The sequence below is a fragment of the Macrotis lagotis genome, chromosome X (genome assembly GCF_037893015.1).
Source record: "Macrotis lagotis isolate mMagLag1 chromosome X, bilby.v1.9.chrom.fasta, whole genome shotgun sequence".
In the NCBI taxonomy this organism is placed as follows: Eukaryota; Metazoa; Chordata; class Mammalia; order Peramelemorphia; family Peramelidae; genus Macrotis; species Macrotis lagotis.
Genome location: NC_133666.1, coordinates 174,303,547 through 174,330,561, shown reverse-complemented (window position 1 = coordinate 174,330,561; position 27,015 = coordinate 174,303,547). Strand labels below are relative to the sequence as shown.

The 27,015-nt window shown below is 35.2% G+C and overlaps 1 protein-coding gene across 3 annotated transcripts in view; it reads left to right on the top strand.

Annotated features, from left to right (window-relative positions):
- Positions 1–27,015, top strand: part of FANCC (FA complementation group C) — a 296,231-nt gene that overhangs the window by 202,305 nt on the left and 66,911 nt on the right. For all 3 annotated transcript variants that reach the window (XM_074205082.1, XM_074205083.1, XM_074205084.1), the window contains 3 exons: positions 8,561–8,674; positions 9,937–10,001; positions 18,761–18,925. In XM_074205082.1, the coding sequence (XP_074061183.1) occupies positions 8,561–8,674; positions 9,937–10,001; positions 18,761–18,925 (344 nt within the window). The remainder of the gene's footprint in view (positions 1–8,560; positions 8,675–9,936; positions 10,002–18,760; positions 18,926–27,015) is intronic.

Sequence of the window (27,015 nt, the reverse complement as noted above, 5' to 3'; positions counted from 1 at the left end):
GTTTCATGATATCAGGGTAATTTTCCATCACTAAATCCTGTAACATTAAATCCAAGCTTTTTTGCCTTCAATATTTTCAGGGAGCCCAGTGATTCTTTAGTTGTCTCTCCTGATTCTATTCTCTAGGACAGTAGTTTTGTCGATGAGATATTTTACATTTTTTAGAGAAGAATTTTCTTAATTTACCTTTTGCAACTCCTTTTCAAATTGGTCAGTTCTATTTTTGAAGAAGTTTTCCATTTGACCAATTGAGGTTTTGAGAGAATTATTTTCCTTTTGCATTTGTACAAATTGTGTTTTCCAAAGATTTGTTTTCTTGCTGCAAGGTGTTAATTTTCTCTCTCAGATTTTCCAATTGATTTTTAAACTCCTTCCTGATTTCTTCAAGTAAGTCTTTCTGGGCTGGAGACCAAATCATATTCTTCTCAGAAGTTGTAGATCTCTCTGAGTTAGGGTCTTTATATTCTAGGTAGTTTTCTATGGATCCCCTTTCCACTGGCCTTTCTTCATTTCCTAAGATCTTGTGTTGGTGGAGGGGTTGGTTTACAGAGGTTTGGTATTGGGATCCCTAGTGGTTTTTCTCACTGAGTTTAATAACTCCAAATGCACTGACCAGTATTGGGTGTTGATTACTTTCTCTAGTGTTTGTGACCTTGATTTGAGGCCCTTTCCCTTGACTTGGAGGGTGTGGGTGGTAATACTGGATACTGTTATCCTTGAACAACGTGGGCTATGCCCTAGGGCAAGCTAATTAATTTCCCTATTCAGCTGAGGGAGCTGTGCTGCCCACTCCTGAACCTGGGGGCAGCGGGTGGATTTGGTGGATTTGTTGAGCTGTTTCTGTGGTTGTTCTGGGAGAAGGTTCATCTGAGATGAATGTATGGAGCCCAGCAGGTCCATGTCCAGCCGTGGTCTGCAACTTGGAATTTGCCTTCCACCCCTGCCGGAGTACCCCAGACTGCCAGGACACAACCAAAGCCTCCCTTTCCCAGTTGGCTCTTGAACTACAACTCCCATAGTCAAAGCCTCTGCAGCTGATCTTAGGTTAGTCTGACCCTCACCCTTCCTGGCAGGTTCTCTGCTCTCTGCTTCTAGCTCACCCACAATCTCTGGAGACAGACCTTGTTCATAGATGTTCTCCTAGCTTCTTTTACTGGGTTTTGTCAATCAAATTTCTGTTAAGAGATTATATCATATATGAAGCAAGATCCAGAGACCTTCACAGTGCCCGATTTTCTCCACCATCTTGGCCAGAAATCCTTCTATCAAAAATGTTTTTTTAAAGATAATATTGTATCCCCAAATGACAAATGGTCAAAGGATATGCAAATGCAATAGACAGATGAGAAATCAAAGAGATCCATGATCATATGAAAAATTTCTCTAAATCATTACTGATCAGAGAAATGCAAATTAATGTATCTCTGAGGTACCACCTCAGACCTCTCAGATTGTCCAGTGTGACCAAAATGGACAGTGATCAATGTTGGAAGGGATTTGGGAAATCTAGGACACTAATACTTTGTTGGTGGAGCTGTAAACTCATCCAGCCTTTCTGGAGAGAAATCTGGAATTATGTCCGAAGGGCAATAAAAATGTGCATACTCTTTGATCCAGCAATACCACTACTGGTAAACCCTGAAGAAATGATGAAAAAGGGTAAAAACATCACTAGTACAAAAATATTTATAGCAGCCCTGTTTGTGGTGGTAAAGAATTGGAAATCAAGTAAATGTCCTTCAATTGGGGAATGGCTGAATAAATTGTGATATATGTATGTTATGGACACTATTGTTGTATTAGAAACCAGGAGGGATAGGAATTCAGGGAATCCTGGAAAGACTTGCATGAACTGATGGTGAGCAAGATGAGCAGAGGAACAATGTACACCCTATCAGCAAGATTGGGATGATGATGAACATTAATGGACTTGCTCATTCCATCAGTGCATTAATCAGGAACAATCTTAGGGTATCTGCAATGGCGAATACCATCTATATCCAGAGAAAGAATTATGGAGTTTAAACAAAGAACTTCAATTAAAAAAAAAGAGTTGTCTTATGTACTACATAAATTTTCTATTTCTAATATTTTATTTCTACCTCAGGAATATGCTTTTTCTCTCAACACATTCAATTTTTCCCCTTCTTAACACTTTCTTTTCATTTTTTTGGGAAAATTTTATTTATTTTGAGTTTTACAAATTTATCCCTATTCTTGTTTCCCTCCCCCAAGCCCCCCACAGAAGGCAGTCTTATTGTCTTTACATTGTTTCCATGGTATGCATTGGTCTAAGTTGAATGTGATGAGACAGAAATCATATTCTTTTTTTTTGTTTGTTTTAGGTTTTTACAAGGCAAATGGGGTTAAGTGGCTTGCCCAAGGCCACACAGCTAGGTAATTATTAAGTGTCTGAGACCGGATTTGAACCCAGCTACTCCTGACTCCAAGGCCGGTGCTTTATCCAATACATCACCAAGCTGCCCCAGAAATCACATTCTTAAGGAAGAATAATAAAGTATGAGACAGCAAAATTCCATAAGAAGATAACATGTTTTTTATTTTCCCTAAATTGAATGTAAATAGTCTTTGATCTTTGTTCAAACTCCACAACTCCCTCTCTGGATACAGATGGCATTCTCCATCGCAGATAGCCAAATTTTTCCCTGATTGTTGCCCCAATGGAAAGAGCAAGTCCTTCAAGGATGATGATCATCCTAATGTTGTTATTAGGGTGCACAACATTCTCCTGGTTCCACGCATCCCATTCAGCACTAGTTCATGTAAATTCCCTCCATGCTTCCCTGAATTCCCATCCCTCCTGCTTTCTTTCTTTTTCTGATAATATGACTTTATTTATACATTAATAAAATATTCTTGTTTAAGAGTAAACATAATACCCCCTCCTCCTCAAAAATATAGAACCTCATGAGAAATAAAGGAAAAGAAGGAGAAAAAAATATCTTTCAGTCTGTGTTCTGATACCATCAGCTCTGTTATGGGTGGATCACATTCTGTATAATAAATCCATCACAAAAGTTACTTCCATATTTTTCCATAGTTGCTATGGAAATAGCAACTGTAATTCTTTCCTTCCATTTCTCCCCCACTAACATATGTTATATTTTGTTTCTCCTTTCACTCTGTCCCTCTTCTAAAATGTGTTGTAGGGTACCTGAGTAGTGCAATGGATAGAGCACCACCCCTGGGGCCAAGAGGCCCCAAGCCCACATACTACCTCAGAGACCCAGCAACCACCTGGCCCTGTGGTCCTAGACAGGTCACCCAATCCCAGCACCTTGCAAAAAGTAAAAAAGAAAATGTGTTATATCTGACAATTCTCTCCCATGATCTACCTTCTCTGTCACCTATACCCCCCCCTTTCCCCTGTCTTCCTTTTCTCCTTTTTACTCTAGATGTCTATACCCTATTGAGTGTATATGCTATTTCCTCTCTGAGTCATTTCTGATGAGAGTGACATTCCCTCATTCCCCCTCACTGTTCCCCCTTTCCATATCATTGCAAAAGCTCATTGCAAAAAAAAAAAATCTTTTATTTGAAATATGTTAGCCTCTTCCACCTCTCCTTTCTCTTGCTCCCAGTACATTTCCCTTTTAGCCATTGACCCCATTTTTACAATATATTATATCTTCAAATTCAACTCTCTCCTGTCCTTCATCTATAAAAGCTCCTTCTACCTACTCTATTAAATGTAAAAGTATTATCAGTATTATTTTTCTATGCAGGAATACATGCAGTTTATCATCATCAAGTCTCTCATTATTTACCCTTCTCTGTTCTCTGTGCTTCGCCTGAGTCCTGTACTTTAAGGTCAAACTTTCTGTTCAGCTCTGGTCATTTCAACAGGAACATTTGAAATTCCCCTGGTTCATTGAAAGTTCATCTTTTCCAGGGGCGGCTAGGTAGCATAGTGGATAAAGCACCGGCCCTAGAGTCAGGAGTACCTGGGTTCGAATCCGGTCTCAGACACTTAATAATTACCTATCTGTGTGGCCTTGGGCAAGCCACTTAACCCCATTTGCCTTGCAAAAAAAAAAGAAAGAAAGAAAGAAAGTTCATCTTTTCCTCTGGAACAGGATGTTCAATTTTGCTGGGTAGTTGATTCTCAGTTGCATTCCAAGCTCTTTTTGCTTTTCGGAATATTATATCCAATCCCTCCAAGCCCTTAATGTATTTGCTGCTAAGTCCTGTGTGATCCTGACTACTCCATGATATTTGAATTGTGTCTTTCTGGCTGATTGTAATTTGTTTTGACTTGGAAGTTCTGGAACTTGGCTATAATATTCCTGGGTTGTTGGTTTTTTTTGGATCTCTTTCTGGGTGAAATTGATTGATTCTCTCAATTTCTCTTTTGCCCTTTGCTTCTAGGATAGCAGGGCAATTTTCCGGGAGAACTTCTTTAAAAATGAGGTCAAGGCTCTTTTCCTAATCATGATTTTCAGGTATCCCAATACTTAAATTATCTTTCCTGAATCTGTTTTCCAGATCAGTTGTTTTTTTCAATGAGATGTTTCACATTTTCTTCTAATTTTTCAATTTTTGGTGTTGAACTGTTGTGTCTTGATTTCTTGTAAAATCATCAGCTTCCTTTAGCTCCATTCTACATTTGAAGGATTTGTTTTCCTCACAGAGCTTTCTCATCTCCTTTTCCATTTGACCAATTCTTTTTTTTAAAGCATTCTTCCCCTCAATAACTTTTTGAACTGTTCTATTCATTTGACCTAAGTTGGTTTTTAACATGTTATTTTCTTCAGCAATCTTTTGGATCTCCTTGACTAAGCTGCTAACTTCATTTTCGTTTTTCCCCTCATCTCTCTCATTCCTTTTCCCAATTTTTTTTCAATCTCCCTTACTTGATTTTCAAAATCTTTTTTGAGCTCTGTCATAGCCTGAGCCCAACTTCTATTTTTCTTGGAGTCTTTAGATGCAGAAGCTTGTACTTCCTTATCTTCACATTGAGTATTTTGATCCTCATTGGATCATAGACAAAGTATTTGTCAGTGGTCAGGTTCCTTTTTTTTTTTTTCTGTTTACTCATTTCCCCAGCCTATGCCTGGTTTTGGGGTGCTTCCCAAGCTTTCAAGTTTTATTGAGACACCCCAACAAGGACTTCAGTGTGTGAGGCTCTGACTGCTCTCCTGGTCTGTGAATGATCCCAAACGTACCCCTCTGCCATGAAGTCTCTCTCCACTCTCTTACCTACGGTGGACTGAGCACTCAGAGCACAGCTGCCTAGAGGCTCCTGCATGCCAGCTCCTTGAGCCTGCTTCCATTTCCTGGATATGGGCACTCTGAGTGCTATGGCAGCACTGAGTGCTGCAACCAGCTGAGGGCCTGGACTTTGCACTCTCTCTGGCAGAGGTCTCCCTGCTGTTCTTCCAAGTTGTGCTTTGTGCTCCCTGGGGTACAAGTCAGGAAACTGCTTCTGCTGCCAGGAGCCACAGCTCTCAGATGCCCTGGTGCTGTTCCTGGGAAGCTGAAGTTTCTTCACTTTGGCAGGCCATCCCTCTAATCCCAAGGAACAGTTTTCCCACTATTTTCCAGGTTACCTTGGGCTGGAGAATTGCCTTACTGAATCTTTCTGTGGGTTCTGTTTCTCGAAAATTTAGTTAGAGTAATAATTTTAAGATTTTTGAAATATTTTGGAGAGAGCACCTAGGAGAGGTTTGTCTCCTGCTTCCATCTTGGTTCTGCCCCTCAACACATTCAATTTTGATCATTGTATAGCATGGAAACAATGTAAAGATTATCAGATTGCCTTCTCTCAGGAGATAGAGAGAAAGGAGGGTTGGGGGAAAGTGTAACATCCAAGACCATACCAAAACATGATAACTGGAAACTTATTTATATAACTGGAAAACAAATAAAATATCCCTATCATAAGAAACAAATGTTCTAGAAAATAATGACCCCAGTATTAATGTATTGGCTGATATTTTTACCATAGCAGCTGAATTATATTGCATACACTTAAACTATTCTAAATTAGTAGGCTATTGAATAGTTAGTCTTTCTGTTTCATAATCTTCATTATTCACTACTTTTACTATCTCTTTATATCTTTATATATGTTTTTATCTTTATAAAATGTTTTCCTATCAAAGGGCCTAAACCCAAAGCACCTTCTTTTATTCATTGTTTTAGGTTTTTTACCACTAGGTGGCAGTAGAAAAATTAGTCTTCCATAAAGTAAATGGCATGTAAATCTTTTAAAAGAAAACTCAGTGTGTTATAAATATTATAAAATGAGATGATGCTAAAGAAGGAAACACAAAGTGATACATGGCTTTATAAGGTTATTTTATGATGAATGTTTATAGTTTCATCTCCATGAATATTGGTTCTCATTCATGTTAGAGCAGCAGGCAAAAAACAGATTAGGATGAAATATCTGGGGATTGAATAGACTTAAGAAACACTTTAGACAGTCCTCTCATCACATAAATGAGGAAATTGAGGCATGTGGAGGTTAAATAACTTTTCCTGGGATCCAACTTCAGATCTAGGATTCAATGCCAGTTCCTCTGACTTCAGAGGCAATGCTCATTCCACTATAACTCCCATATTGTAGGATCATCAAAAAAATTTAGCTTTTTATCTTAGTAACTTGGAAACTCAGATCTAATTTGCTATTGCTTGTAGAATGAAAAGAGGAAGAAATCTGGTTTTTAATATTCAATTAAGCTTGAACTCACAAGTATTTAATATTAATCTCTTATAAACAACAGGTCATCCTGGAAGTACTTGGAGCCCATTAAAGAAGATGGGACTTTCTCATGTTTCTAATAATTCTCTGAGATATCTATATCTGCATCTGTATACCTATATCCTTAAATCAGTTTTCTCATCTATAAAATGGCAAGGGAGGGAGGCCCCAACCAGATACTCTCCAAAGGAAGGCCCATTCTAATTTTAAGTCTGTGATGCTACTATGATCCTGGACCTCATGCCTGGTTATTTAAATAATAATTTCCTTTCTCATCTTTCTCCTTCTTATTTCTCTTCTTCAATCCACTCTAAATATTGTTGCCAGATTAATCACTGGTACTCCTGTCCTCATAAATTTAAAATGATTCCTCACTCCTTAAATATTAGTTCAAACCTCCTCTTTATTATTTTCCCTGTCTTATTTGTCTAACCTTGTTTTCTTTTTTCAGGGCAAATGGGGTTAAGTGGCTTGCCCAAGGCCACACAGCTAGGTGAGTATTAAGTGTCTGAGGCCAGATTTGAACTCAGGTACTCCTGAATCCAGGGCCAATGCTCTATCCCCTGTGCCACCTAGCTGCCCCTAACCTTATTTTCTAAGCCTTCTAATATCAAACTTACTTCTAATTAGTAAAAGGATTATCTCCTTACTACCTATCTCACAGTGTATCCTATTACCAAGTTATATTCTCTGCTTCGAATGCTTTGTTCTCCCATTTATCTATTAGTCTCTACTTCCTGGAACACCTTCCCATCTCCTCTCTACCTGTCTGTATTTAAGTTCTTTAATCCTTCATTGACATTTTGTAGTTATTCCAATCCATACATCTAATTTTCCCCAAAACTTTTCTTGTTCTTATAAAGTGTTTATAAGTGTTTCATATGTGTGTCTCTTCAACTAGATTCCTAACAATCACTTCCAATTCAAATGGACTATTTGACATTCTCTGTATTCATTATATGTATTTTTCTGCTTTCATTCTCTCATGTTCATGCCATTGCCTATGCTAGAGATGGCTTCTCTTTTATGCTTGTCCCTCTTTCTCAATCTCTGCCTTTTAAAATCCTATTCCCTCTTTCAAGAATGAATTAATGTGCTTTGGATAGTCTTTTATTTTTAAAATCTGTTTCCACAGAATTCACCTTTTAAAGATATAATAGCGGGGCAACTAGGTGGCTCAGTGGATAGAGCACCGGCTCTGGAGTCAGGAGTACCTGAGTTCAAATACAACCTCAGACACATAATAATTACGTAGCTATGTGACCTTGGCCATTACCTTAAATAAATTTTAAAAATATGTAAGAAAAAGGTTTCAAACAAACAAAATTATTTCTCCTTAAGCTAATAAGATTTTTGTCTAAATTAATGAAGAGAATTTCGTTTCTTCAAACTGATCTTAATTCACACTTTTTTTAAAAGTACATTTTTGTCAACTGAGAAGCATTTTAACTTAAGTTCATTATTATTCAAGTCTTGAATTACAGTTTTCTACTTATAACTAGGTACCATCTGCCAGACAGACTAGACAAGACTTGTGAAACAAATGACCCATAGTACTTCCAAGTTCAGCCCAAACCATATTCAAATGTGATGGGGAAATATTTAACAAAATAAATAAAAATATAATAAAATCTAGATAATGTTAAGATGTTTTCTAGGTCAATATGCTATCCATAAAGATCTTTATGTATGGTTTGATTACCTCCATTTCTTTTTTTAATTTGATGCCACTAGACTGGGCCCTTTACAGATAGACCATATTTTGTATATGAGGTATGAGAAACATAATTTTAAAAGCTCATTCATTCTTTCTCTTCCCAATTATTTTTTTAGAGTTTATTATGCCATCTGCTTTCATCATCCAAACTTGGACTTAATGAAGTTGGAACTATTAGTCAGGCTCTTGGATATACATCTCCAGATTATTATCCTAAATTGCTAAAAAATGTGAGTACTTTATTATTACTATTTCCATTGTCAAACACAGAATCAGTGGAGATGTAAATGGAAATATATCAGTATTCCAGGAAGGCTGTTTATCTGTGCTCTGTTTATATCTTCTTACCTTAGACTTATATATTGCCATTTAAGGAAGAAATTTGAAAGAGGTGTTTATGAAAAAGGAGAAGGAAGCCTGAAAAGGCTATGCTAAATCTTATGTTTTTAAAAAATTTAAACATAGCTCATTTGTTCATCTAAATGTTTTAATATAAGCTTCCTTGACTCATATAAACAGTGCCTGGTGGTATTAGACAAATCCTACATTTAGAAATCCATGGTTTTTTTTTTTTTAAGATTTCATGTTATAGTAGAGAATAAATAATATTACAATATATTGAAACATTTAACATGTCTTAGTGGTAGAGCTCTGTTCTTTGTTACTCCAAATTTCAGTCACATTTAGAAAATGTGCATGAAATAATTCTATACTTTTTAAGAAGTATGTCATAAAATTTTATTTGATATGATTCTAGAAATGCTAGTAATAGTAATGATACAAGTAGACTAAATTGTGAGAATAAGCATAAGGCAAGAAAAAATAAAATTATAGCTCCATTTCAGATGATATGACAGCATATTTCAAGAGTCCAGAAAATCAACTAAAACATTAAAAGTTGAAGAATATAAAATAAACACATAAAATCATTAACCACACAACGATGTCATTCTCTTTAAATTTAGCATATGCTTAATATTCTACATGTAATAGATTCATAGTTTCTTATACAATTCTCTTCCTAGTCTTTGTATATGGAAACATTTACATTTATATTTGTTGATGTTTGTAAAGTTCATTGTAAAAGAAAATTTGAAAAAAATAAAAAAGTAAAGTAAGTTTTTTTGATGTATTTGTTGATCAAACTAGTTCTTTGAAAACTTTTAAGCATTGAACATTTTAAGTTACTTCTTTTTTAATTCACTCAAAGCATTCCCCTCAAACCTCTCTTGTTCTAGAAACTAATTTCTTGCCAGTAAGAAAGGCAATCTAATTTTTGTTCATATGCCTGAACAGAAATAAGATACCATGGACATTAAACAAAATCACAGTTAATCAAATGTCTTAGTACAGTTTTCATATGGTTGACAAAAGAAAACAAATGAAGAGGGGTAGTGAAACCTCTCTGGAAATGCCACTCACATCAGCATAATAGAATTGATCTCATCCTGTTTTCATTATGTATTAATCTGTCATTGATTTTGTTTTACAGATGGTCTTATCATTAGTGACTGAATTCAGAGTGAATCATCTTAATAGATTTAGCATTCAAAGAAGGTGAGTACCTTCCAAGTTTTAAAATGAACAAGTTAAATTTTGAGATAGATGTTTTAAAATTCTAGGAAAAAAAATAACTGTACCTATATGATGAATATATAAAAAAAGATTCCATTAGGCAGTCTGCTAAAGAGAAGGGGGTCAGGAGGACAGGAATGGGATCTAGGTAGAGTGGGTTGACATTGGTAAGGTCACCTCATCATCTAAACTGAGTCAGAAAAGAGAGTTGGAAAAGGTATCAAAGAGATATAAAATGAAGAATGACAGTAAGGACGAGGAGAGAAAGGAGTAGTCAATGATAACAAAAAAGGAGTTGGAAACACTAACTTCCTGCCACCCCCCAACTGCCATAAAATTATTATAATTTATTTTGCTAATTATATGTTTATTTAACATCAGACTCCCCCTTTATCAAGCATTCCAGTATTTTTAATTTTTTTTCTCTTTATCTGAAACACTTCCTAGATTCTAGAACATTGAGTGATTTAGTCAGTAATAATAACAGCATTTATATAGGGCTTTAAGGATTGCAAAGGTCTTTATAAATATTATTTCAATTTGTCTTCACAGCAACCCTAAGAAGGAGGTGCTACATTACCCTTGCTTTACAAATGAAGAGACTAAGGCAGACAGGTTAAATGACTGCCTCTATTTACGCAGCTAGTATTTTATCTATCTGAAACCAGTTTTGACTTTAGGTCTTCCTGACTCCAGATCTAGTGCTCTATCTGCTTCCCTACCAGCTAACTAGACAAGACTTAGAAAGGAAGGTGCTTGAATTTCATAGGCTCTCAATTGAAAGGGCCCTCAGAGGCTGTCTATTTAAGTTGAAGCTGAGGAGTACTCCCTTCATACCAGATCCAGCCAGACCCTGATTTAGCTTTTACCTGAAAACTTCTTGTGAGGAAGATGACCATGCCCACCTCGGGAAGAAGACCTTTCCCCCTGAGAAAGGTGCTAAAACAGCTTCATTTATAGAAATGTGTCACTTCCCTTTTCATTCTTCATCATGAGTACCCTAAATCGATATGCTGATTATTTTGATAGAGATTTTGTAAAAGAAGAGAAAGCAGGCTATAAGTTGGAAGTGAATGGGAGTTTCTCAGGTGTCTTGTCAGGATATGAGTCAATGCTTTTATCAGAGTATGTCTTCTGTGTTCCCTCCATCCTGATTTCCCATTTGCTTTTTAGATGACCATATTCCCTTCAGTAACAATAATGGCTAATACACAGCACGATAAATTTTGCAGAGCACCTAATAAACGCCTCACTTCATTCTCTCACCAGCCATTGTAAAAGAAGTTCTACAGCTATTCTTATTTTTCAAAGGAGAAAACCCAGTCAGAGAGAGGTTAAGTGATTTAGCCATGGTCACCCATATTGTTTATTAATTGAAATAGCTGGTGTTATGGTGTAGCAAGACTGTAGTCAGGAAGCCCTGTGGTCTAATCCTGACTCATTGGGTGACCCTGAGTAATCCAAAATGGGTAACCCTTGAGCATTTGCCTTAGATTTCCTCAATAAGAATACTAGCACCTACCTTGTGTAGGATTTTTGTAAGGATAAAATGAGATAATGATAGGAAAGGGCTTAGCAATTACTAGGGCATAGGTGCTGGATCAGTACTTCTTCCCATCCCCTGTTTGTGATCACTGTTTGCATCACAATATTATGACTAATACAGAGTTTATGGGACACCAAAACTTGCAGAACCTTTTCACATAAGCTATTCTTTGACTATGTCTCTCTCAGCTTACATAGGTGATTTTTGGGGGGAGCCAAGACACTTAACTCTATCAAATTTCATCTTAAACTATTTGGACAGACTTCCTTATCTAGCATTATGTTAACAGTTCTTCCTAACTTTGCACCATCTATAGAATTAATAATCATACCTATACCACCTATGCATTTGTCCATATCACTGATAATAATGTTAAACTTAAGCTCAAAGCCAGGCACAAATTCCTGTAGTCTTTGTCTGGTCCATTAATTCAGTCATATTCACATTTGTGAGCAGCTGTGTGGATAGAGTACTGGCTAGGGGTCAGTAAAACCTGAATTCAAATCCTATATAAAATATTTACTATGCAACCCTGAAAAAGTCATTTAACCTCTGCCTCAGTTTCCTCAGTAATGATAGTAATAATAGCACAATTTCCCAGGGTTGAGTATCAAGTCTTTTAATATTTGTAAAGTGTTTTGCAAACCTTAAAGTTCAGCTTAAATACTATCTATTGTCCTTATAACTGTATTATTGGCCAGGTCATATCTTTCAATCTTATCCAAGAGGATTTTTTAAAGGATTGCTTTATTTGTTCATTCCTTCATTTATGTATGCCTAAAACAGGGCAATTGAAAAAGAGCTCTCTGGCTTTACTCATTTTTATATTAAAATTCATTTTTTAAGTAATACAAATAACATTAAAGATCAGTGCAATCAATTAAATGTAATTTGAACCTGCTTATAATTTAATAAATTAAATTATTCCTGTGAAATACCATAACTATTTCGTTTCTCTAAGTCTTTTTGGCTTTTTAGGTGTTTTATTGATGTTTTTCCCTGTATCTGTTATCTTCTCTGGTTGACCATATTTCATTCTCCTCCTTGACCCTGACCCTTGTAACAAATAGGTCAACAAAGAATATACATCACTATATATTGTCTCTCTCACTCTCTGAAAACTTAGGTATCATTCCAAATTTCTAGTCTACATGTCTCTGCTGAGAGCCAGGAAATCTGCTGTACCATCTTTATTTTAAAGGTGGTCATGGTATTGATGGTATGAAGCTACACTACTTTGTGGTCATTTCCTTTTCTGTTTGTTTCATAGAAATCCATTAAATAATAAGGACTAGATTTATTTAATTTATTTTAGTTTTTGCTAGGTAATGGGATTAATTGGCTTGCCCAAGGCCACATAGCTAGGTAATTATTAAGTGTCTGAGGCTGGATTTGAACTCAGGTACTCTTGACTCCAGGGCTGGTGTTCTAGCCACGTTGCCACCTAGCCACCCTAGAATTTTTTTTAAGAAAGATTTTATTTTGAGTTTTATAATTTTTCCTCTATTCTTGCTTCCCTCCCCTCATCCCCATAGAAGGTAGTCTGTTAGTCTTTACATTGTTTCCATGGTATACATTGATCTAAGTTGAATGTGATGTGAGAGAAATCATATCCTTAAGGAAGAAAAATAAAGTATAAGAAATAGCAAAATTACATAATAAGGTAATGTTTTTTCCCCCCTGAAATTGAAGGTAATAGTCTTTGGTCTTTGTTTAAACTCTGCAATTCTTTCTCTGGATAGATGGTTTTCTCCATCACAGATAGAAGGACTAGAATTTTTGACAAAACTACAAATCAAATGCACTGTTTTATAAGTTATAGACTACTCCATTTTTTTAAAGTAAGGGTGACATTTTCCCTTTTTTTGCTTCTTTGATACCTTCCTATTTTCTTTACTTAATGTGATCCAGCAGTCTCATGAGCTACTTTCAGTTCACTTGAATCCATCAAAGACAGCTAGTGTCCTTCTTCTTAAGGATAAATAGGGCAGTGATGTGAGACATTTTTCTTTAGTGCTTTCCAGGCAAAAATTATTCGGAGAAAACAATAAGCAAAGTAAGTGTTCAGTATCTCTGCCTTCTTTCTCTCATTCACCCTGAGCAAGAATCCTTGTCTCCCAACCCTTTTAGAAAAATATTTTATTTTTTACCCAATTAAAATGATAATTTTTAGCTTTCAGGCTTTTAAAAAAAGTTTTTGAGTTTCAAATTCTAACCCTCATTTCTCCCTCCCTAATATGGCAAAATATGGCAAGTAATCTAATATAGGGTGTGTGTGTATGTGTGTGTGTGTGTGTGTGTGTGTGTGTGTGTGTAATTGTGTCAAACATTTGCATGTTAGTCATTTTGTGGAAGAAAATTTGAAAAAAGGTGGAAAATAGTATGTTATCAGTCTGTTTTCAGACACTATCAGTTCTCTGGCGAAAGATAGCACTGTTTATCATGATTTCTTTGGAATTGTCTCAGATCATTGTATTACTGAGAATAGCTAAATCATTCAGAATTGTTCGTCATTCAATATTGCTATTACTGTTCTCCTGATTCTGCTCACTTCATTTTGCTTCAGTTTATGAAAATCTTCCTAGGTTTTTCTGAAATATTCCTGCTTGCATTTCTTATGAAACAGTAATATTCTATTACAATCAAAACAACTTGTTCTGTCATTCCTAAACTAATGGACATCCTTTCAATTTCTAATTCTTTGCCACCATCACAAAAAGACCTGCTATGAATATTTTTGTACAATAGTTCCTCCCTTCCCTTTTTTTAAAGTCTCTTTTTTATCTCTGGGATACAGAATCTTCAGATCAGTTCACAACTCTAGCAACAGTACTTTAGTGACCCATTTTCCCACCTTCTCCCTCCAACATTTATTATTTTCCTTTTCGGTCACATTAACCAATTTGATGTATGTGAGGTGGTACTTCTAATAAATTTCCTCTAAGCATTTCTCTAATCAGTAGTGATTTAGAGCATTTTTAAAAATGACTATAGATAATTCTGATTTCTTCCTTTGAAAACTGCCTGTTTATAACCTTTGAACAAAGGGTTTTTTGGTCATTTGGACCATTTATCAATTGGGAAATGTTTTGTATTCTTATATTTTTAATATCTTAAATATTTTATCTATTTTTTTCAATTATATGTAAAATAGTTTTCAAACATTTTTGTAAGGTATGGAATTTCATATTTTTCTCTCTCCCTTCCTCCTCTCCCTTCTCTTCCTGACAGAAAGCAATCTAATAATAGGTTATACATGTATAACTATGTTAAATATGTATTTATATTAATCATGTTGTGAAAGAAGCATCAAAAGGGAAAGGAAAAATTATGAGAGGGGGAAAAACCATAATACATAAAACAAATTTTGAAAATTGAAAATAGTAAGTTTTGTCCTGCATTCATACTTTAAGGTTCTGGTGAAGTTAACTGAAGTGCTTAACTTGGACTTTGAAATGAAAAGGTTAACTGTGATATTGTAGCACTTAACTTTGTGTGGAAAGAGATCCCAGACAGAGAATCAATCACTAATATAAACTGACCTCAGTTTGGCTGTCTTCTCAGCTAGAGAAAATCTCTAAGATTTCTTCCCTTTCTCTCAAACTCCATCTTTGAAAACTTTGGATATGAAAATTACCTATCCTCTGGGATACCTGACTAAGGTCCAACATCTTTCTTTATAAGAATTTCCCTTTAAATTGAGAACTAATTCATTGTTGGTAGAGTTGTGAATAGATCCAACCTTTCTGGAGAGCAATTTAGAATTTGCCCAAAGGACAATAAAAGTCTGCATACTCTTTGATCCAGGAATACCACTACTGGGTCTATATCCTCAAGAGATCATGAAAAGGGGTAAAATATCACTTGTGCAAAAATATTCATAGCAGCTCTCTTTTTGTAGTGGGAAAGAATTAGAAATTGAGGGGATTCCCATTAATTGAGGAATGGCTAAACAATTTATGGTACATGAATACAATGGGATAATATTGTTCTATTTGAAATCATGAGAGACAGGATTTCAGAAAAGCCTGGAAAAACCTGCATGAATTGATTCTGAGTGAACATTGTACACACTAACAACCATGACGGATTTGTTCATTTCAGCAGTACAGTAATCGAAGACAATTTAAGGGACTTGTGATGGAAAATACCATTATATTCAAAGAAGGAACTTGACATTTTAAATGAAGACCAAAGCTTATTTCTTCAGTTTTTAAAAATTGTCTTATGTATTATATAATTTGGTTATCTCTAATGTTTTCTTTCTTTCATTTGGGTCTGATTCTTCTCTCACAACATATTCAGTTTCAATCTGTGTTTGACATGGTTGCAAACGTAAAGTCTATAGCAGATTACTTTCTGTCAGGGGCAGGAGGGAGGGAGAAAAACTAAAACTCAAAGCCTTGCCAAAAAAAAAAAAGACTGGTAAAAACTACCATTGTATGTAGGTGGAAAAATCAATAAAATATTTATTAAATAACGATTCCCCTCATAGTCAGTTAGCTATCTTAAACCCCTTCTTTCCTTGACTCCTGAAGCTTTAGGATAATAAAGGCTGCTTGAAGCAGGTTCCTGCCTATGTGAGTTCTCTCACAGTTGTTTACAAACCAGGATGGAGTCTCTGGAACCTTTCTGGGTCCCTTCCCATAACATTTACTTCTCTGGGTGTGAATGGTATTTTCCATCCTAACTCCTTTAGAACTGTCTTTGATTATTGTCCTGCAATAATATGAACAAGACCATTATAGTTGATCATCACACAGTACTACTATTAGTGTGTACAGTATTCTTTTTCACTTAACTTGGCATCAGTTCCATGTAAGTCATTCCAGACTTTTCCAAAGCTGTCCCTCACGATTCCTTTCAGATGAATAATACTTCATCACATTCATTTGTTTGTTCAGCCATTCCCCAATTGATGGGTATCCATCCCCTCATTTTCTAGTTCTTTGCCCCTATGAAAAGAACTGCTATAATTATTTTTATATGTGTGGGGGTCCCCCCCCCATTTTTTTGTGATCTCTTTGGGATACAGACCTAGTAGTGGTTTTGCTGGATCAAAGAGAATGCACAGGTTTTGTTGCCCTTTAGGTGTTCTCCAGCAAGGTTAGTTCAGTTGACAATTCCATCAACAATGCATTAGTGTCCTAGTTTTCCCACATCCCCTCCAATACTAATCATCTTTCTTTTTTGTCATATTGGTCAATCTGATAGGTGTGAGATGGTATCTCAGAGATACTTTAATTTTCATTTCTCTAATAATGATTTAGAGCTTTTTTTATATGAGTATATATAGTTTTAATTTCTTCATCTGAGAACTACATATTCATATACTTTGACTATTGGTGAATGACTTGTATTCTTAAAATTTGACTCAATTCTCTAATTTTAGAAATAAGTCCTTTTTGGAAACACTAGCTGTAAAAATTGTTATCCAACTTACTGCATTCCTTTCAATCTTGGTTGCATTTGTTTTATTTGTGCAAAACCTTTTCAATTTAATGTAATCAAAATTATCCATTTTGCATTTTATAATGTTTTCTATCTCTTCTTTGGTCATAAACTGCTCCCCTTTCCATAGATCTGACAGAAAAACTAACCCTTATTCTTCTAATTGGCTTATGGTTTCACCTTTTATGTCTAAATCTTGTACCCATTTTGACCTTATCTTAGTTGATTTATAATCTTACAAATTTGATTCAGATCCTGTCACTTCTTTGCTATATCTATTTTATCAACTATTTCTTTAAAAATAGCTTCTTTTGCCTGCCTCATCTCATCCTGAACTTTCTTTCTCTGGACACTATTCTGGTTAGAGCTGTGTCATGCTTCAGCTTTTATCTTCCACTCATCTGCTATTATTTCAACTTTCTGAGTATTTATTTTTAAAATTGTGAATGTACTGTGAATTCACATTTATGTTTAAAAGTAACTCCTCTGTGTTCTTTAGAGACAGCAGGATAATGTGCTGAGCCTGGAGGGAGGAAGACCTAAGTTTCTCCTCTTCCCCCTCTCCTCCTCCTCCCCTTCCCCCCTCCTTCCTCCTTCCTCCCCCCCCACTTCTCCTCTCTCCTTCCCCCTTCCTTCCTCTACCCCCCCCCCCCCCCGGCAATGAGAGTTATATGACTTAGCCACAGTCACATAGCTAGTGTCTGAAGCCACATTTGAACTCAGATCCTCCTGATTTCCAGGGCCCATGCTCTATCTTTTGCACTACATAGCTGCCCCAGAAGATCTAAATTCAAATCTAATGCTAGGAACTTAGTAACTAGATGACTCTGGACAAGTCACTTAACTCTGTCTGCCTCAGTTTCCTCAGTGGTGACCATACAATCACTTTTATTTCAGCTTCAGTTTGCTATTTTCTAAAATGGGATAATGTTTGATACTGTTCAGAGAGAATGTTAAACACTTTGCAAAGTTTTCTGTGCACACCACAAAAATGTCAGCACTCATCACTTCCTGTTTCCTCCCTTTCTAGATTATAAACTCTTGAATGTAGGAATAATGTCTTAGTCATCCATTTAGCATTTCAAAATTGTTACTTACACAGTAGCTGTTCAATAAATGTTTAAGAGGCAGTTGGCTCAATGGATAGAGCACTGGATCTGTAGTCAAGAAGACCTGACTTCAAACCCAATCTCAGACAAATCCTAGTGACCCTGGACAAGTTACTTAACCCCTGATTGCCTGACAAAATGGATTCACTGGAAAAGGAAATGACAAAGCACTCCATTATCTTTGCCATGAAAACCCTAGATGGGGTCATGAGGATTTGGACTATCTGAAATGACTGAACAAGAAACAAAAAATGTTGAGTGAACCTTATCTTAAAAATATTTCTTCTATCCCCCACGTAGAATAATGGACATAATAGATAATATGTTTGAGGAATAATGATGATTTGTAGCCATTATTCTGCTTCTTTTGAGGACAAGACAAAGCAAAAGTATGAGTTAAATTCCCAGTTATGAGAGTTGTTAACATTGAAGGGGTCATAAAGGAGGGATGTAGAATTTTCTTTTAAAAGCTCTTAAAAAGTAAGAGAAATTATCATGGTTTGGGGGATTATCCAACTTGAAGTTGGAAATATGAAGCAGGTATCTTATGATTTCCTTTAGTCTAAATATTTATAATTCTGTGATTAAATATGGTCTTAATGAATGAGTACTTATTTATCTTATTTCTTTAACAGAATTCCAGAAAGACAAATAAAGGCCATGTCCTTGCTTTGTGTTCCACTCCTCACATTGCCAGATATCTTACCCCTGGTGGAGGCTCTCCTTACTTACCATGGAGATGGGCCTAAGGAAGTCCTCTGTTCTGAGTTTTTAGAAGGCGCAAATGAAACCTTTTTGCAGTAAGTGACATAGAATGTATTCTTTTCCCCTATTCATGTTATGTTTCTGTTGTTTTGACTTTGTGTGGGTAAATGTACAGAAATGTGATGCTGTATCCTCAAATTTAGAGTAAAGTTTTAGAATTTAGAATTATTTGGAATATAATTTTCTTTCCTCAATATAAATAAATGTTATTTTAGTAAGTATATATTTTATTCAGTCTCAGATGAGATTGAAAACAACTCTTCAGGATTTTCTTTAATTATATTTTGTAAAAGATGTCTATACTAATAATTACTATAAAGTTTCTCATGATTTAATAATACATGATTTGATCTTTATTAGAATTTAAGGATTTCTTTTCTTCTTTAATCCTGAATTATTTAAATACTTTAGAATCTTTGGAGAAAATTTGTAAAAATTGAAAAATAAAAATACCTCAGAAGTCATTACTTTTAATAACAAATCCAGAAATGGGATGCTATATATAAATGTTTTATTTTTTCATTATGTAATCCTTAAAAAATCACATAAAGAGACTTTTCTGGAAATAGATAACATTTTAGCTTCTTTTTGCCTGAAAGATTATGGTATATGTATGTTATTAAAGCAAATTTATGAAAAGAATTATGGTAAAAGAGTTCTTATCAAATAATAGAATAGGTACTTAATTTAACACTCAAAAATATACTTATGTTTTCTCTCCCAGCATCCTAAAGCTTCTGTGAAAATGACTTAGTAAATCTAAATTTTCATTAAAGTCAGCTTGATTAATTTTTTTGGATGTATATCTTAAGTAGTGTAATTGGTTTAAGTCTCCCTCATGTACATCAGAGTAAAAGTACTTTATGTTATCTGTCACCTGCTTTCCTTTACACATTTACTGAAAATTTTCCAAGGACTATTGCATTTAGATAAATTACCCTCTCTGTTTTTACCTTAACCTCTGCTTGTTGTTCTATTAAAGAATTAATTTTGCTAAAAAGCAGAAATATATTTTGCTAAAATACAAATTACTCCTCATTTTTAATCTCAGCAATTTTTCTTTTCCTTCATTTACCATAACCCTGAAATTGAACCAACCTCAAATCTGAGAAGAGTGCCACTTCAGCATTCTTTTTGAAACCTAACAAATTTCTTTTAGGATAAAGTAGAAGAAAGGAGGTATTTGCTTAGAAATAACAGAGCACTTCACCCATCAGTGAACAGACAGAAAATTAAAAATATTGGCTCATCAAAGTAGCCACTAACCTCATTTCTTCTTATTTTTACATATTGTAACAGGTTCCCCACTAGCAATGAACACAATTTTTTGGTTTGGAAAATTATCTCTGCAAATCTATAAGGAACAGACTGTTCAGAAATGCTGGGTGGTCTTTCACTTGTCCAATTCCTGTGGCTTCTACTCAGCAAGTTCCACAAGCAGTGGTGTAAGATTCTGGAGACTTTCCATGGATAATTGCCCATAGCCAGAACATCTGAACTGCATACTGATTCTATGATGCTAATTCAGTTACTCACTACAAGTCTTTTTTCTCCACCTCCTAACCTTGCTTTGAATGTTCTATGTGGTCATTTATAAACCACACAAGTTCTTTGATTCCTGTACCCTGCCCCATATTTGGCTTTCTAGCTATTTGTTTACCACATTAAACCAGTGGAACTTAAAGTGTTAAAACTGACTGGTTATCTTTGATCTTGGCTTCCAAAAAGCAGTTTTATGTCTTCATGTGACTAGAGTTGAACTATCTTTTTTTCATCAGCAGATATTTGTTCTCCCACTGAGGTTTTGATAATTTTAGGAAACTTTTCAATTCTCTGGCTGGTCATTTCTGTGGTTGCTGTCAAAGAAGCATCTATGTCCAGACTGTTAAAGTATCATTCCATCCTTTCTGGGATAGTTATTGAGAACTCTCCTTATAGCTACTGGAAGCATTAGAAGCAGTGTTACTTTTACTTTAATATCTTAAAAACAAAATAAAAACTTTAGTTTCTAAATTTCTGGAGTAATATTTTTTTAAAAAATTCAACTGAACCTCAAATAATTCACAAATCATTATATTTTCTTGTAATGAGTCTCCAGATTCTTCCAAATAACTTAGCTTCCATTTTTAGATCTTAGGCTTGTTTGGAATTTCAACTCAAAAATATTTATCCAGCACCTGTTCCATGAGGCACTGCTGTGCAAACTGAAGGTAATATAGAAACAGAATTCTTCTAAGGAGCTTCTATTCTATAGAGGGGATTCAGCATGTACATATAAAAGTAGAATAAAGGTAATGTCTGGAAGAAGAGAGTACAAGCAAATAGTGTTTGAGGAAGGCACAAGAATCATTTTAAGGATTCTAAAAGTATATATTCCAGGTATGAGGTGTGGCTTGTCATAACTAACCAAGATGAGAAATGGAATGTTCAGTTGGGGTAAGAATTAGTAGTATGATTTGGAGAATACATGAACAGGAGAATTATGAAAGAAAACTAGAAAAAAATAGGAACTAGATTATGAAGGACTTCAAATGTCAGGCTAAGAAGTGTTGTATTTTATCTTCTGGGTCTTAGGGGGTCTCTAAATGATTTTGAGCAGAGAGTTCAAATGGTTGAACTTCTTCCTTGTAGAAGTTTTTGTTGAATAGGAGAGACTGGAGGTAAGGAGTTAAGCAAGTGGTATTGAAAGGTATGGTTAAATGTGAGTGCAACAAGTAAATGTATATGAGAAACATGATCCAGATAGAGCTGATCAGCCTTGGCTACTGTTGAACAGAAGAATGAATGAATTGAGTAAAACAATCTAGGGTAGAGAGCCTATGTAAGGCTTCTGGGGGCTCAGCAAAAATGAGAAATTCAGAAGAATAGTAGTTTTAGGTGCAAGAAGAAAAATGGATTTTATTTTGGGTATGAGTTTGAGATACTTAAAATGCATTGAAATGGAGGTGTCCAGCAGGGTAGTGATGCAGAATAGAAGTTCAAAAAAGACAGGATGGGTTATATAAATATAGGAGTCATTTATGTAAAGACGATAATTAAATCTATAATAGTAGATTAGATCACCAAGGGAAAGAATGTAGAGAGAGAAGGCCCGGGACTGATCTTTGTGGTACTTCACTCTAAGGAGGCATGCACATGAGATAAGACCAAGTGAAAAAAATGTGAATACTTTCTGATTTGGAAAAAAAGAACATATGACACTGATTTTTCCCAGGGGGAAAGGGAATGGGGACTATATTGGAGGTTTGAGGAGAAGACTTAGACTAGGTTACAAAAGGACTATAGCAGAATACTGAGGGCCCAGTTGAGATTAGATAATATGAATTTATAATGGACACAGTCTGGTTTTGTAACTTCCACCACCATTGTTTAGTAATTTGGTAATAGGACCAGAGAAGATAGATATATGGGTGACTTGTGGTAAAGGGTTGGCGTAACATAACAGTAGGAAAAGGGGCTAGAAGATTCAGATCTTCAGATTAGCTATAAGGGAAGGTAAAATGGATAACAGAATGGATATTGAAATTCCTAAGTATGAGGACAAGGACTAAGGAGAGAGGAGAATACTGATCCAGGACCCAGACTTTTTCATGAAGAAATAAGAATGGCCTAGAGGCCAGTAATCTGGACAAATAACATTAGCAAATGAAGTGAACCTCAAGCAGAGTTAGGTGGCTGAGTGATGGCAGCAGAGAAAAGGCCTGAAAGATGATGGGGAGATAGAAGTTTGCTTTCTTGTCTTCTTGGGACAGTCATGTAGAATTAAAGAAGCACCAAGATTCAAGAACTGAAGGATCTTCTAGAGAAAATTAGGTTTCTTTCAGTGCCAAAAATGGGGAAAGTATGAGAGAAGGAGACCTAGGATGAAAAGTTTATAATGACAGGTAGTTATAGAAGGTATAGTGGAAGGGAATGGTATCTTTAGAGGACAGAAGGACAAAATGAGATTTAAGGATAGAAAAGACTTGGGGATATTTTTAGGCAGCAGTGAAGAATCTAATAGGCAAAATAAAGTGTGTGTGTGTGTGTGTGTGTGTGTGTGTGTGTGTGTGTGTGTGTGTGTGTGTCCAGGTGGGGACAACAGGAGAGAGAAGAAACAAGTATTTATTTTTTTCCCTATATATTTTTATTTGTTATTTTCCAAGTACATGTAAAAAATTTTAACATTCATTTTTTTAACATTCATTTTATAAAATTTTGAGTTCTAAATTGTCTTGCTTCCTTCCCAGTTATCCCTTCTCCTTCAGAAGTATGCAGTTTGTTATTAATTATGCATATAAAATCATGCAAAAATATTTCCATGTTAACCATGTTGCAAAACAGAAACAACAAGAAAGGAGAAAAATAATAAAGAAAAAATATATGCTTCAATCTTCATTCATAGTTCACTAATTTTCTCTCTGGAGATAGATAGTATTTTACATCAGGAGTCCTTTTGAATTGTCTCAATGAAGAAAATAAGTCCTTAAAATTAGAATTGGGTAACAATAAAACAAAATCAAAAGTTTGAAAAACTTGAAGAAAAATGTGAAATATCTCACTGGAAAAACAACTGACTTGGAAAACCAATCCAGAAGGAATTATTTAAGAATTGTTGAGCTAAGGGGCGGCTAGGTGGCGCAATGGATAAAGCACCGGCCCTGGAGTCAGGAGTACCTGGGTTCAAATCTGGTTGCAGACACTTAATAATTACCTAACTCTGTGGCCTTGGGCAAGCCACGTAACCCATTTGCCTTGCAAAAACCTTAAAAAAAAATTGTTGAGCTTAAGTGGTACAGTTGGATAGAGCACCAGCCCTGGAGTCAGGAAGACCTAAATTCAAATCCAGCCTCAAACACTTAATAGTTATTTAACTGTATGACCTTGGGTGAGTCACTTAACCCTGATGCCCTGCAAAGAAAAGAAAAGAATTACTAGACTATCTGAAAGCTATGGTCCAAAAAAAAAAAAGCTAGATCTCATCTTTCAAGACATTATCAAGGACAACTGCTCTGATATTCTAGAACTAGAATATAATATAGAAATGGAAAGAATCCAATGATCATTTCCTGAAGGAGATCCCAACTAAAAACTCTCAAGAATATTATAGCCAAATTCCAGAGCTCCCAGGCAGAATAGAAAGTATTGTAAGTATCCAAAAAATAAACAATGTAAATATTGTGGAGATAGAGTCAGAATAATACAAGATCTAACAGTTTCTATATTAAGTGATTGGAGGGGCTTGGAATATGACTTTTAAATTTATTGTAATCAAAAATTCCCCATTTTACCTCTTGTAATTTCTTTAATCTCTTGTTTGGTCATGAACTCTTTCTTTAGCTGATCTGACAAATATTATTTTCCATATTCCCCTAATTTATTTATGCTATTTCCCTTTATGTCTAAACCATGTACCTATTTTTAGTTTATCTTGGTAGATTCCTGAATTTCTATTGTCCCATCATCTTGGATGAGATCAATTTCCTTTACCTCCACCTTTTCCCTACTGTTCTACTTCTCTACCTGCCTCCCAGACTGGTAAGGGAACTTATGAATAGACTGATAAAGCCAGGGTTATTGGGAGTATTCAACTTCTGATTGCTTACTTTCCTATTTCCAGCCTGTCCAATTACACTTTAAGTATCTACCCTCATTCACACTAAAGAAGGCGAGAAAGAAAGGAAAGGAGAAAGGGAAGAGGAAGCTTATTTATGAATAAATGTGTTCTTTATTGCTAAGATTATTAATTTACTTTTTTTTATTCCTCTTTTTCTTTATTTCCCTATCTGCTATTCCCCATTTTAGTCTCTACCATCTTGGAGAGATTCTAGTCAGTCTCTTAATTGCCTTCTTTCTCATGTCTCTTAGAGAATTTTTCTTTGATAGCTCATTTCCAGCTTTATTTCACAACTAATTTCCCTTAGATATTCTTTTCCTTCTTAAACTTTTTTTTCTGTCTTTCAATTAATTTTCAAAAAATAACTCATATTTCCAGAGTTATGAGAGATATCATTTTAAAAATATTTTTCATGCCTTGTTTTTATGTTTCACCTTTTTAAAGTGTTTGTATATATATCAAATAATCTCTTTGCCTTTGGAGTCTTTTGGAAGAATGATGTGAACACTCCTATATAATTTCAGTCATGTTAGCTTTGTAGTTTGTTATTCTCTGATGCATTTCAAATCTTCTTTTGGGGAACAACATATTTTAACATCTTTTTTTTGTTTTTTTCATAGACAAATAGTAATCCTGAGTTATTCAGATTGATTTTTCTAAATAACTCAAGGCCTTGCTTTTGATTGTTTTGCTGTATTTGTTGTTGAAATTGAAATTCTGAAATTTAAACATTATATTTCTTTGATGATTAAAGCTTGGGATTTCTTTCTTTCAGTGGTCTATGAGGGTCTATCAATCTATCAGCAGTACTATGTTGTCTGTTTTTTAATGGTTTGGGGCAATTTTCTTCAATTATTTCTTAGAACATGATTTTTCACTTCAGTGTTTTTTGCTGAAAGACCAATGATCCTCATTTTATATCAGCATAACTTCCTCAAAGTAATTTCTTTAAATTGTATTCATCTGGTTTTTCCCATTGCCATAGTTCTTTGAGTGTTTTTCTAGTTTTTCTCTCTGGGGCTATATTTTTTTACTTCTATACTTGCCATTCTTTTTCTCAGAGTTTCTACTGTCTTGGAATGGTTCTTGGTTATCATTTCTTTTTTTTTTTCTTTTTTTGTTTTTGCAAGGCAATGGGGTTAAGTGACTTGTCCAAGGTCATACAACTAAGCGATTATTAAGTGTCTGAGGCCAAATTTGAACTCAGATCCTCCTGACTGTAGGGTCAGTGCTCTATCCACTGGCCCACCTAGCTGCCCCATTGGTTATTGTTTCTTATTTCCTTCTTTCTCATTTGTTTATTGAATTTTTCTTTGATATTTGTCATTTCCACCATGCTTTTAATCCTTTTTTTGTCTTTTTTTTCTTTTAACTTTTCTTTTTCTCATTCCATAGATTCTTGCTATTTATCTCTTATTTCTGGAGTACTCATAGAATTTATCTTGTTTTCTTTTTTTTACTGGACATATTTTCCTTCATCTTCCTTTGTTATATTTCTTTCCACCTACTTTTCTTGTTTCTGTAATGAATCTCTTTCCCTGTTGTTTTTTTTCTGCTTAAGTGTTTGACTTATCCCTGAGGACATGCTCATATTTTTTGTTCTCCACACCTTTCTTGTCTTCTCTTTTTCTGGGTGTAGTAGTGTTGAACCAGGCTTCCACTCTTGTCTGGTACCCTTTACACAACAGCTGAGAGCTTTTTGTTTTCTCAAGGTTTCTCTTATGGTTTTTCTAACTCTCCATCCCTTATCTTGTCAAACACAGGATTACATATTTCTTGTCCATAAATGGACATAGGTACAGATGATTTTAGGCCCTTTGCAAGCTGGGGGTTGAGGATTTGATTGACTCCCATAACAAGAAACTTCCATGTGCTTAGCTACCCCTAGGTTTAGTTTTTCCATTTCTGCTTCCCCCCCCCCCCCGACTTGCCTCCTAATATAGATGCCCAGCACTATTGGATCTGACCTCCCTATCCATTTGTTCATCTTATCTATTCTCCTTTCCCTCATTAAGGGGTGAGGGGGCATGGTATGTCAGGAGAACTTGCTACCATGAGTTTGTCGTATTAAAATCCACTTAAAATCCTCATGGAAGACCACTAAGGTTGATATATATGGAATGCAAGATGATTAGAGTGTAGGGGACAGATTGACAGTATAGGCTATAATTCTAAACTCAATTCTTAACTCAGTTCTAGCCATAGTTAGAACAGTGGATAGAATGAGGATCTTGGAGTCAGGAAGTTATTATCACTGTCAATTTTCTTGTTGTTCAGTTCTATTTCAGTCATTTCCCGTGCTTTGTGACCCTATTTGGGGTTTTCTTGTCAAAGATACTGGAATGATTTGTCATTTCCTTTTCTACCTCGTTTTACAGATGAGGAATTGAGGCAAATAGGGTTTTTTTAATGTATTTTAAAATTTTATTTACACATTACTAAATAGTCTTGTTGTAAGAGTAAACACAATCCCCTCCCCCACAAAATAAAAAAAATCTCATGAGAAATAAAGTGAAAGAAAGAGAAAAA